Source organism: Chelon labrosus (assembly GCF_963514085.1).
Source record: "Chelon labrosus genome assembly, chromosome: 19".
In the NCBI taxonomy this organism is placed as follows: domain Eukaryota; kingdom Metazoa; phylum Chordata; class Actinopteri; order Mugiliformes; family Mugilidae; genus Chelon; species Chelon labrosus.
The window spans coordinates 4,225,404-4,237,199 of NC_140352.1; the positions used below are offsets into that span (position 1 = coordinate 4,225,404).

At 43.6% G+C, this 11,796-nt stretch overlaps 1 protein-coding gene across 1 annotated transcript; it reads left to right on the top strand.

Annotated features, from left to right (window-relative positions):
* Positions 1-748: 748 nt before the first annotated feature.
* On the top strand, positions 749-8,296 carry LOC311504257 (leucine-rich repeat-containing protein 51-like; the record flags this gene model as incomplete). The annotated part of the gene is made up of 4 exons (XM_084567276.1): positions 749-992; positions 5,219-5,466; positions 5,670-5,818; positions 8,157-8,296. 4 exons carry the CDS (start codon positions 749-751, stop codon positions 8,284-8,286), a joined length of 771 nt encoding a protein of 256 aa, XP_084423402.1. The 3' UTR covers positions 8,287-8,296.
* Between the last annotated feature and the right edge of the window lie 3,500 nt (positions 8,297-11,796).

Below are 11,796 nucleotides of genomic sequence, written 5' to 3' on the forward strand. Positions count from 1 at the left end.
TAAGATTAATGCATTACTCAAACATTTGAAATACAAGAAATAAATAGAGACAGGATTGCAAATAAGAATTTTGAACCTGGAAAAAGCTCGGCTGCTGTCGAAACACATCTCAAGATATCTTAAAATTTGCTCTTAACAGTTGCAACAAAGCCCAGGATTTTTGCAGGTGAAAACGAGCAACGTACTGGTGCATAGCATGGACCGTAGAGGTGACGACACACATATGTAACCGAGGCTCAGTTACACTTCACTGTAACTCTGCGTTGTGTTGATAATGATGGTCTTGATCTCTTCATTCAGGCTGACTGTCTTTTAAAATGTGCGTCCCTGTCGTCTGATTGGATAAGGCCTGTTTGCCTATCTGATCTCAGTTGACGATAGTCTACCGAAACTAGCATCTGCAACAAGCTCTGTGGCTCCAAATTATGTGGAAGAATCATCACCCTGATATTTGTGCAGCCTCCATTGCGGTCGGTAAGCTAACAAAGGCCTACAGGAGGGATGTGGCCGGTCCGCTCGCATGGTGTGAGGCCGACAACCTCACCCTCAACACGGACAAGACCAAGGAGATGATAGTGGACGTGAGGAAGGAGAAGAGCCTTCATCAGCCACTGTTTATCCAGGAGCATGAAGTGGAAAGGGCGAGCAGCTTTAAGTACCTGGGGGTCCTCACCTGGACACCGAACACCACACAGCTGGTCAAGAAGGCTCAACGGCGACTTCCTGAGGAGGCTGAGGAAGTTTCGGCATGTCGCCTATGATCCTCGGCATCTTCACCAGCTGCTTCACTGTGTGGAACGGCAGCACTATGGCCATGGACCACAAACGCGACCACCGAGAAGATCACCAGGACTCCACTGAGCCTCTCTGCAGAGCTTCTACCAGCATAAGAGTCCACAGGAGAGCTGCCTCCATCACCAAGGACTCTGCCCACCCCCAACACGGACTGTTCACACTCCTATCCTCAGGCCAGAGGTACAGGAGTGTGACATGTAGGACCTCGAGACTGAAGAAGTCCTTCTTCCCCGGTGCCTTCAGACTCGTAGAGTCTAGAATCATGGACTACTTCATGTCATACAATGCACTGTTCACTTTGTCAGTTCTGTTCTGTTCTGTTTACATTTCAGTTCATTGTTCATTCTCATTTGCACATGGATATTTGCACTAGTTATTTTTATATTTTGTATTACATGTGTATTTTTATATTGTTTGGCATTTGGGCGGACGGCAAAAGAAGAATTTCTCATCTTAGATCTTTAAACGTTGCCGCATTGCTCTACATGAAGTCGTTGCCTTCTGACTTTTCACTGACATATTTAGTAGACACAGTAGAGTGGATAATGGATTAATGCTTAATCTTTATTTAACTAAAATTGTCCCTAAATGTAGTTCATGGAATGAATCCTTCTTGTATATAAGTCCAAATACAAAGTAATACAGTAAACTATTCAAGCTGTAAGCCTGCAATGTATTCTTCAGGACGTTAAACTGTTAGTTTGCTTCAAAATGTCTACACATCTATTTATTGATCATCATTTCTCCCAAAACGCAAACATACGTCTTCTCCCAGTCATAGTATTTTATATTATTTCATGTGTGGATTAGTTTTATAAAATGGCTTCAGAATACTGCTGCTCAGCATCTTCAGCTCTGTGCCGTTTGCAGTTAAACAGACTCGCTGTGTTATGGAGGCATCAAGTGCATCACTCAAGCAGACTTTTAGTTGCAGAAGGAGGAAGGAGTGCCACCCATTCAGTCGTCCACATCTTCCCATCTGGTCTGCCGCTTGATGTTTTATTCAGCCGAAATGACCCCGTTTCCTGATCTATGATCCACACACAAGTAAACGCACACTCTCTCTCTCTCTCTCTCTCTCTCTCTCCAGCCTCGCTGAGTATTCCCGTGGTAATACGCTGTCTCTACTTTTATAAACAGGAGGCTTTTTAAATTGAAAATCCGCCTGAGCATGGAAGGGAAGCATTATGAGTTATGAACACACGCCGTAACTCTTTCACGCACGGTCTGACGCCCGAGAAATTAGTCCGGTGTCTCCGTCTTCGTCTGTGTCCTTGACTCTGGCTCATTGTCTGTCTGTCTGTCTGTCTGTTTCTGTCTTATTGAAGGGTTGCCTCTGCTCCTTCAACGAGATGATGTTGTGCTAATAGCAAGACAAACAAACACACACACACACACACAGACGTCTCAAGTGAGCGACAAGGTCAAGAAAAACCGATGGATATAATTTTCCATCATCACCTTCCTCCTTCTTTCAGCTCCTCTCTGTAAACTCGTCCTCAGTTTGCCCTCCCAGGCTAATATCCAGAGGAGTTTTCCACGCTCTTTTATTTATTTTCAATCTGCCTGCTCGGTTCAGGGGGTGATGGAGCCCGTCCTGATTATCAAAAAGCAAAAAGTGAAGTCAACTCTCTGGACAGGTCGCCTACACTCAGATTTACAGTAGCTGTAGTTCTTTGGACAACACGGATTCAGATTTGACTGCGATCTGTCCTCATCTGCATTTGTAGACTTCCTATACACCGATCAGCCACAACATTAAAACCACTGACAGGAGAAATAAACAACACTGACCATCTTGTGACAATTCATTGTTCTGCTGGGTAACTTTTGGACCTGGCATTCATTGGTGTGGATGTTACTTAGACATGTAGCACCCACCTAGACCAGACCAGGCACCCCCGCCCCATAGCAATGACACTCCTTGATGACAGCAGCCATCCCCAGCAGGATGCAGCCTGACACAGACACACACACAAAAACACTTTAGGAACAACTAAAAAAAAACATGAAGAACAGCACAAGGTGTTGACCTGGCCTCCAAATTCACTAGAGCCAAACCGATCAACTATCTGTGGGCCCCTCCCCTCAACCCATAGGACCCAAAGGCCCCCCCACTAAGAACATTCTGTTGCCAGACACCACAGGACACCCTCAGAAGGCCCATGTCCATTCTCTGATGAGTCACCACAAGGGAGATCTGCACAATATTAGGAAGGTGGTCATAATGTTATGCCTCCTTATCGTTGTATATTACAGTATGTACCACATGGATGAGGAGATGTGGCCCCGGCCTTGAGGACTCATAGGCAAGACTCCAATCTTTGCGACTGGTTCATCTTCTGTTAATTAACGCTGTTTGAGTTGCTCCAATTAAAGGCAGCGAGAACAGCCCCTGCAGCAAACCAACGTTAGAAATGAGCCTCTGTTCAAGCCCCAATGCACTGCTGCTTTGTTACTGCGTGGTGAATTAGTGTCTCTCATCTCCGTTAACTCGTTAGGCCTTAATTAAGTTGTTAGGACTCAGAAAGCAGGTGTAGAATTGTCAGTTTATAACTCATCACACCTCGCGGTAACAATTACCAGGCACGGGCTCCTCCGAAACAACAGAAAACGGAGCTAATTGATGCCAAGAAAGCAGGCTTGCGGCTTGAAATATCCGCCGAGATATCCACCATCCGCTAAGATGCAGCAGCTAAGGAGCGCCGTGCAAGATCTGGAAAACAAAGATAACGTTCAGATAAACCTGTGGGGCAGAAAGGCAAAGAAAAACCCAACGAATAGCTGCGAAGGAGCTGCAGGAAGGTTCAAGTGACACGGGAGCGCTGGTGCACCGTTCCACTGTGGAGCTTTGATGTACAAACAGTGTCCACATAGGACAGCCATCAAAAGACACTGTAGCTGCAACCTCATCGCTAACACCAATTCTCGAAGTCTGCAGCAAGCAAGGTGTAGATCAAATTAAGCTCTCTACAATCACCAAAGGCATGTTTGGAGAAAAAAAAAAAGAGATTTTCATGGTTAACTGTTAAGCATGAGCGTGGAAATATTCAACTTTTTCATTCCGGCTGCAGATTCAGGTGCAGAAAGCGAAACTAAAAACGAGGCAAGGCTCTAACGAAACAATGATCCACGGCGCGCCTCCAGAATCCACCGTGAACCACTTCAAGGAACAGCGACTGAAACTCTCGGAACGGCCCTCGCTGTCCCCTGACCTGAACGTCATTAAAAGTCTGCGGCTCGGTCTTAGACACGCTGTGCACGCAGCCCAGACTCAGACGATCAGACGTCGACGTGATCTGCAGCGAAGGATGAGGGAAGATTTTCTATATCGAGAATAAAAAATGTAGAGCGCATGCCACGCTTGCTGTTTTTGAGTTTGTGAAGTAAAAAAAAAAAAAAAAACTTTTTAATGCCTGATAATTGCAGACATTTTTAGAACAACGTGCAATTTAATACGTTGACCCCGGGACTGTGTCTGATACAGATTTTTTCTGCATTATATATATTATTCTGCACCTGTAAATGCACTTTCTAACTTTTGTATTTTTTTAGTATTTATTTGTTTTTTATTATTTATGCCTGTTTTCTATGCCTGCTTTTTTTTTTATTTATTTATTTTTTAATCCTTTTAAATTTTTAATAAGCTTGACTCTGGGAAACGCACAGGAATACCAATATACCTGCAATACTGCAATGTACCTGTGCGAATGGCAAACAAACTCTGTCCTATTGTTATTTAGTTTTCACTTCCTTTGGAAATCAACTATGAAATATAAGATTTGCACAAGATTGCTCAAACTTTTGCATACGCAAGAATCCATAAAAAGTCCAATTCCCTCCTCCTAAGAAAGAAGGATGAGCAATAAGTTTGGAATTCCGTCTCTAAGGAACAGGCTCAAATGTTTGCATCTGTATGTTTATTTTTGAACGTAAGATCAAATCTGGAAGTTCAGTGTTCAGTTGAACCTGCTGCTGCTGGATGCATGCGAATAGATTCACATGCGAAGATGTACGGCCCTCCTGTGGACCTGTCATTTAAAGATCTCAGCCACGTCACAGGTACTTTCCTTTTGTTATTATTGCTCCTTCTGTATTCCACAAGTATTAATCCAGTCTTCTATAGCGTTTCATGTAGAAGTACGTTACCATAAGAAGTGTTAAAACTTAAGTACTGTGTTCAAGGTGCTAATAAACACCTGCTGTATTGCACATTTTGTTGTCATAAACTAACTGCAACGTGCTAATGAATGTAAGATTTGTGAAAATGCACTGTGCGGATCCAAAAAGCATAAGAAGTGTCCTCATTTCTATGCAGCAGGGCACTTCCTGCCTCCAGAGCATCAACTAAATAAAGTGATTGATGGCTTTTAGCTGCACGAATATAAATGAAAGACAAAAAAAAAAAACAACGTTTCGTGAGCGTGCTTCATTACTGACTGTGATTGCTTCGTGTGTGGCTCAGGTGCGCTGTCAGAGTTCCCCCGACGTGGCGTGCGCCCGCTGAACGCAAACTCGGAGAGGAAGTACCTGAGCCGCTCTTTCCGTCTCAGCAACAACAACATCGCCGACCTGCACGGCATCCAGTACACGCTCGGCCACTTTCTGGCCCGTCCGTCCAGGCTCGGCTGGCTGGACCTGTCCTTCAACAAGCTCACGCGCGTGGAGCCCGTAAGGCCTCTTTCTTTTTCTTATACATTTGCCCGTTTGCTTCCTCCGTGTAATTACACTGCATAGGCCGTATTTATTGGATTAGTATCTAATTATCTTACTAGGAGGCTGTCATTTATTTGCAAATGCACCTTCTCCCGGCGTTAAGAACGATTACTTGCTTCAGTTTGACTTGTAGGAAAAGTCCTGCGTCTGTGTTCCAGGTTTTGTGCGAGCTGAAGGAACTGCGTGTGCTATACCTTCATGGCAACTGCATCTGGGAGCTGTCACAGGTGGACAAGCTGGGAACGCTGCAGCATCTGCACACCATCACGCTGCATGGAAACGGGATGGAAACCAACATTCACTACAGGTGGGAACCTCATAGCCCGTGTGTCCCACCTCTGCAGCGTAACATGGGCCTACACAGAAATGTAACTACACTTCTGGCGACAGCTCTACGATTCGTCCAATATTAATTTCCATGTCTCTCAGTGACCAGACAGAAAATGATCTGCTCAGTTCCAGTCCCCACCGTCTGAAGTTTAGAAAGTAAACTAAAAGAAAACACCGTGGCATAGAAGTCACTCAGCCATCTGGCATTTTTCTGGCGTAATTAAAGTAGCAAACACACCTGCACAAAGTATAAATAGGCCACCTATGACGGCTGTGATGTATTCTCTGCGCCGATTTGATGCAGAAGTATAAACCGAGATTAACGCTGTGTCATGGACTTGAAGGCCTCTGGCTGTTGGAGGAAGACAGTATTCCAGATGGTGAGAAAAATAAAAGTGACTGGCAGTATCGGGCCTGTAGTTTTCATGTGTTTGTAGTTCTTGGAGAACATTGTGTTCAGGATGTAATACTGCATACTGTGCTCCAGCTGGACCATTGTTTTCTGGTACCAGCAGTATTACTATGTTTGCATAGTGGTTTGTTTCCTCTTGAATTGTTTATTTCCTGACAGCACAGTAGCAGTGTTGCAGGCTTTACAGTACTTAAAGTATCGCAGCAGTTTGCAAGCAGATGAAAGCGATCCTGCGCCAGATGATGTTTGCATATCTTTGAGTTTTTCTCGGCGTAAAAAACTACTAAAGCAGCAGTGTAAAAATACTAAAGATAGTTCTGACATTTTGAATTTGAATGCTGGTCACCAAAATGCTTCAAATGCTGTAGGAAGTGTTTTACTGCTGTAGCCATAGACTGTATATAAAGATGGATGGCAGAACTGCTCCTCAATAGTGACGCCAAAGCAAGAAGAGCTCCCCCTGGTGGCTGACTGCAGTGTAGGTCATAAGCTCCAACCCTTCCATGTTAGTGGGCGGGACTTGGGCCAAAATAAAACACTAAAGTACACGTCAAATACTTCTTTTCAAGGATGGTTTCTGTCATTGTAGGCAGTTAATATAATATAGTGATACATGTTCAAGTGTCAGTGATTTATTTATTTGTTTTAGTAGGTTATTTGACGCTATAAAAACAGGATGTGACATAATGGCGACTACCAGTTGCAATGCCAACAGCTCCGTAGTTGTAAAAAAAAAATAAAAAAATTTAAAAAAAGTCCAGTGGCTAATCCTTCTTTCCTTGTAACTGGTGGAGGTAGAGCAGAGCGTAGCATTAATTAAACTAAAACGCGAGTGAGTCTGGAGGAAGTGTGGGCGGTGCATCGTTATTGTGGATCCGAGTGGCTCAAAACTCTGGCCAATGACAGGAAGTGAAGACGCATTGTCCATATTTGTGTACAGTCTATGATTGTAGCTAGATGGAAAAAAAGGAAAGGAAATCAAAATTTTTGCTTCGTTGATAAATATTAGCGTTTCATGTCTTTGCCCCTTAAACAGTAATTTGAAAGAACCCATTTGAGAGAAGTGTAAAAGGTAAATACATATTTTGTGGAACCGCTGACGCCTCATTGGCATCTAAAACATCCAAGGTCACAATCGACAAAGGTTGGGAGCCACCGGCTTGAACTTAAATAAGTAAAATAACCGATTTTACTACAGTATCATACATTTTTTGATAAATATTATTCTGAAATGTATACCAGGACTGTAATATAGACGCAGTTTAGTAAAAAGTGCAATATGTTCGATAGCATGACCAAGAAATACTTGAATCAAGAACAACTATTTTATTTCAAAACTGTACCTAAGCATGGGACTTAAAAAAGACTAACGTACTTAGTTATTTTCTTAATGGGGGTCTCCTATAGTCTCATGTCCTGCACAATAACGGTCTGTGAAGGTTCTCAGTCATCCAGGTCATGGCTTATCTAAAACACGTTTAAGAAAGGAGATTTTTTGAGAAGGCGTTTCACCACCCATCATCAGAGTAGCTTCTTCAGTTCTAAGGGATTGGTGGGAAGTTCGAGATTTAATGAGAAAGGGCACTCCTCTGAAGACAACAACGTCCAAATCTTAGCCGGAGAAGAGAGACAGTTTGAAAGAGGAGCAAAGGAAAAACCTTCTCTGAACAGAGGAGATGGACTGAGATATAATCTGCCATCAATTTACAATATCATCCTAACTTCCGTCCCCAACAAGTTTCAACCCCGTTCACACCTTGAGACTGGAGCCCCTGACTGATAATAGGACGTTAGAGCACCATTCATAGGGAGTCGTTAATGGACACTAGTTGCGCCAGTTTTTGTGTGTGTGCCTAGACAGTACCCATGGATAACTGAGCATGTGTTCATTCATGTTCATTAGGTATCACGTGATCACCGCTCTCCCTCAGCTGAAGACGATGGACTTCAGCGTCGTGACACGAGAGCAGCGGGACTTGGCGGGTGTTTGGCGTCGGCGCGCCAGCCGCGCCAAAAAGACCAAGGAGGACTGACCGGTAACGGCTGCATTTAATTTAGAAAACTTTTCTAGATTAAATGTTTTCTTTCCTCGCAAATCTAATGCCAGTCCTTTGGTGTTTTGTTTGTTTTTCTTCCTCACGGACTGATTACTAAATTGATGTTGGCAACGCTCGCTGAATTTAAATCACGGGATATGCATTGTGTTCCTGTGGAGTCCAAAGGCTTCGTCGAGTGCCAACTGTCAGCTAAATCTGCTCTCACCTCGGCCTGGCAGCCTCCTGCCATTTGTTAGTGTTATAAAAATCCATTGACTCCATAATATAATAACTGTTATACCCTATTCATATTGTTGGACATAGAAATTACAATTTTATAGGTTATGTAAAAACGTGAGTCTATAATAACGGCAAGTTGCTAGAACGGGACCAAGAGCCTTTAATGCCAGGAGACTGTTTATTACTTTTAAAAATATATGAATTATTAATTGTGCGTGTATACACTGCATACACAATGTACACACCGATCAGCCACAACATTATGACCACTGACAGGAGAAGTAAATAACATTTAAACCATCTTGTGACAATTCAGTGTTCTGCTCGGAAACTTCTGGACCTGTTATTCATTGGTGTGGATGTTACTTAGACATGTAGCACCCACCTAGACCAGACCAGGCACCCCCACCCCACAGCAATGACACTCCTTGATGGCAGCAGCCATTACCAGCAGGATGCAGCCACAAAAACACTTTAGGAACAACTTAAAAAAACATGAAGAACAGCTCAAGGTGTTGACCTGGCCTCCAAATTCACTAGATCCCAAACTGATCAAGTATCTGTGGGATGATCCACAGAGGCCCCTCCCCTCAAAGGCCCCCCCACTAATAATATTCTGTTGATCAGTCACCACAGGACACCCTCAGAAGGCCCATGTCCATTCTCTGATGAGTCACCACAAGGGAGACCTACACAATATTAGGAAGGTGGTCATAATGTTATGCCTCCTTATCGTTGTATATTTGCCTGGAGGATTAGTTGGCTTCATTGCAAGGCAATCAGAACTCAATATACAGACGCACGCATTCATGCAGGGACGCACACAACACGAACACAACACAAATACAAATGGGATATGTTGCCGTCCCGTGCACCACACATCAGCCCTGTGGCTGATTTAAGTGGCTGTCCTCCGGGCCAAAAATCTCGTGGTGGGACGGGAACAGCCCCGGGTCGGCATGCAGACCACGTGACACACTGGCTGACCACTAAAACCAATACTAATAAAATCATTTGGACTTAAATTGGTACTTGTGTAAAGTATCCTGCTTCCTTTGAAACCTGCACTCACAAGGTTCTTTTGAAACAGCATGTCAGACAGCGCGGTGAAGCCCTTACCTATGAATATCTTTCAGTCAGGATGGCAGCTGCTCTCAGCGGGACGGCCCTGCTCTCTGTATACAGTGCTGGAGGAAACACTTGCATGCACTATGCAGATTTTGACTGCTGGCTAGCTTCTGTACACGGGCCTCACTTTTTTTTTACAGGAAATGCGATGTTCCTCAAGCCTCGTCCCAGCAACAGTGTTATGTATGTGTGGGAAATGATCTACACTTGGCATGCATGTAGTTTTACCAGCTGAATGGAATAATTCACAGGCCCATGAAGTGAAACTAGACCAAATCCCATTTAATCCCAGTTGAGCTCATTTTGTGATTTGCCTCCATTGTAATTATGACACTGTAATTTCGCTCCAGCGATACGGAAAACAACTTGGCTTGTACTAAAAATTGATCAACGGTATGTCTGTGAAATTGTATCATAACTAATATCAAGTAAAAAGTTTTGAGGTGATGGTATAAATTTTATTCATTGAGGAACAGTGTTTGCCCTTAAAGGACCATGTGAGTAGGATTTAGTGGCATCTAGTGGTGGGGTTGCAGATAGCGACACTAAAGACCCTCTGAGGAGCCGGTGGTTTTTGGTCTGTTCATTCTGAACAGTCCACATGGTGGACTCCATGGATGAATGTAAATATAATCGATTGTTGTGATGTGCTTTTTGTTGCGTTGCTGCTGTCTGATTTGCGTGGGTCCTTGGGAACCTTCAGGCTGCTCCCTGATGTCATCGAAGGTAGGAATGTTTCCCCGATCCCTATGTGTTTTCTACAGGCACATGTTCAGGTGATTTTCACCTGACGTCAGTGTTTGTTGAGCTCGTAGGACTTGATGTTACAATCCCCAAGAAGAAGCACTTGGCTGGCGTTGAAAAGGCCGGTGATTCCGTACCTGTAGCGTACCTTTTACCTTTGCTCTTGTGACTACATCCCGTTGTGAAACACAAAGGCTCTGGGTAGCTTGGTGTCTTGTATCTTGAATGAGGGCAGGGCAATCGCTTCATTGGGATCATTAAGTGGTTACCCTCCTTAATCTGTGTTTCATTGATAGGCCTACGACACCTCAGGATTGGTTCAACAGCAGCACCTGGCGTCCCAGGTATGCCCCCCTCCACCTTTGTCCCTCATGATAAGATGGGGATGAAATGAGAGAGAGAAACGGGGAAGGGGATGGGCAGTGGTTACTGATCCATCTTACAGCCCTAATGGGGTCCTTTCTCTTCATCCAAATCCAGTTGCTGCCTTGCTCTGCAGCCCCTGATAGTAACTTCACGGCTTGTTGGGGGGCCTGGCCACGAACCCCCATACTATTAAATGTATTAAATCAGACAATCATAATAACTTGCAACCAGATTTTTATGACAACGTACTGTGCACAGCTAATAACAGATACTCTGACATGCCAACAAGTGAATAAAACACAGCTAAAGCTAGTTTTACTTTAGCAATCACCAGCTACGCATATTCTTTGATACTAGAGCTAGCTAAGTGGTCCTGGAATTTGCATGTAAGTCTTATTTAGTGTAATGCTTATGAATAAATATTACTTAGTGGTCATTTCCAATGGAATTCATTTGATCAAAAACGTTTTTATAGTCAGGTCGTTATTTATTCCCTCTCAAAAAGTGCCATTTTTGGACTATGTCTCCAAGGGTTATCGGTGATGCAGGAAGACTGTGCCTCCACCGGAGAAGTCTCATGTCTCCCATGGACAGGTGGACTGAATTTCAAGTTCCTAGCTTCATTATTTATGAGACGTTTTAGAGTTGAAAATAAAATAAAAGTACTATCGGATGAAATGTACCCTACGTTAGTGAGGTGTTACTAATTATAATGACAACAATCTTTTTTTTTTATCGTTGCTAGAAAAATGCAAGTTTCTTGTGGCCTGCTGGCACCATGAACTTGCCACTGAAACCTTAGTCAACCCACATTCAAGCAGTGAATGCTGTAATCACACAGGTTGTGGTGAAATTAAATCTTTTTTGACCAGATCTCACTTTACTACAGAGTTTAAAAATACATTATCAGTAGGTGTGTAGCAGCTGGTACACAATCAAATTACCACCTCTCCTCTCAGACCACACAGTGTGCGCCGTGGCAGCAAGACAACTTTATGTTGACAAGAAAAAGTCACGTTCTTGTGCCGT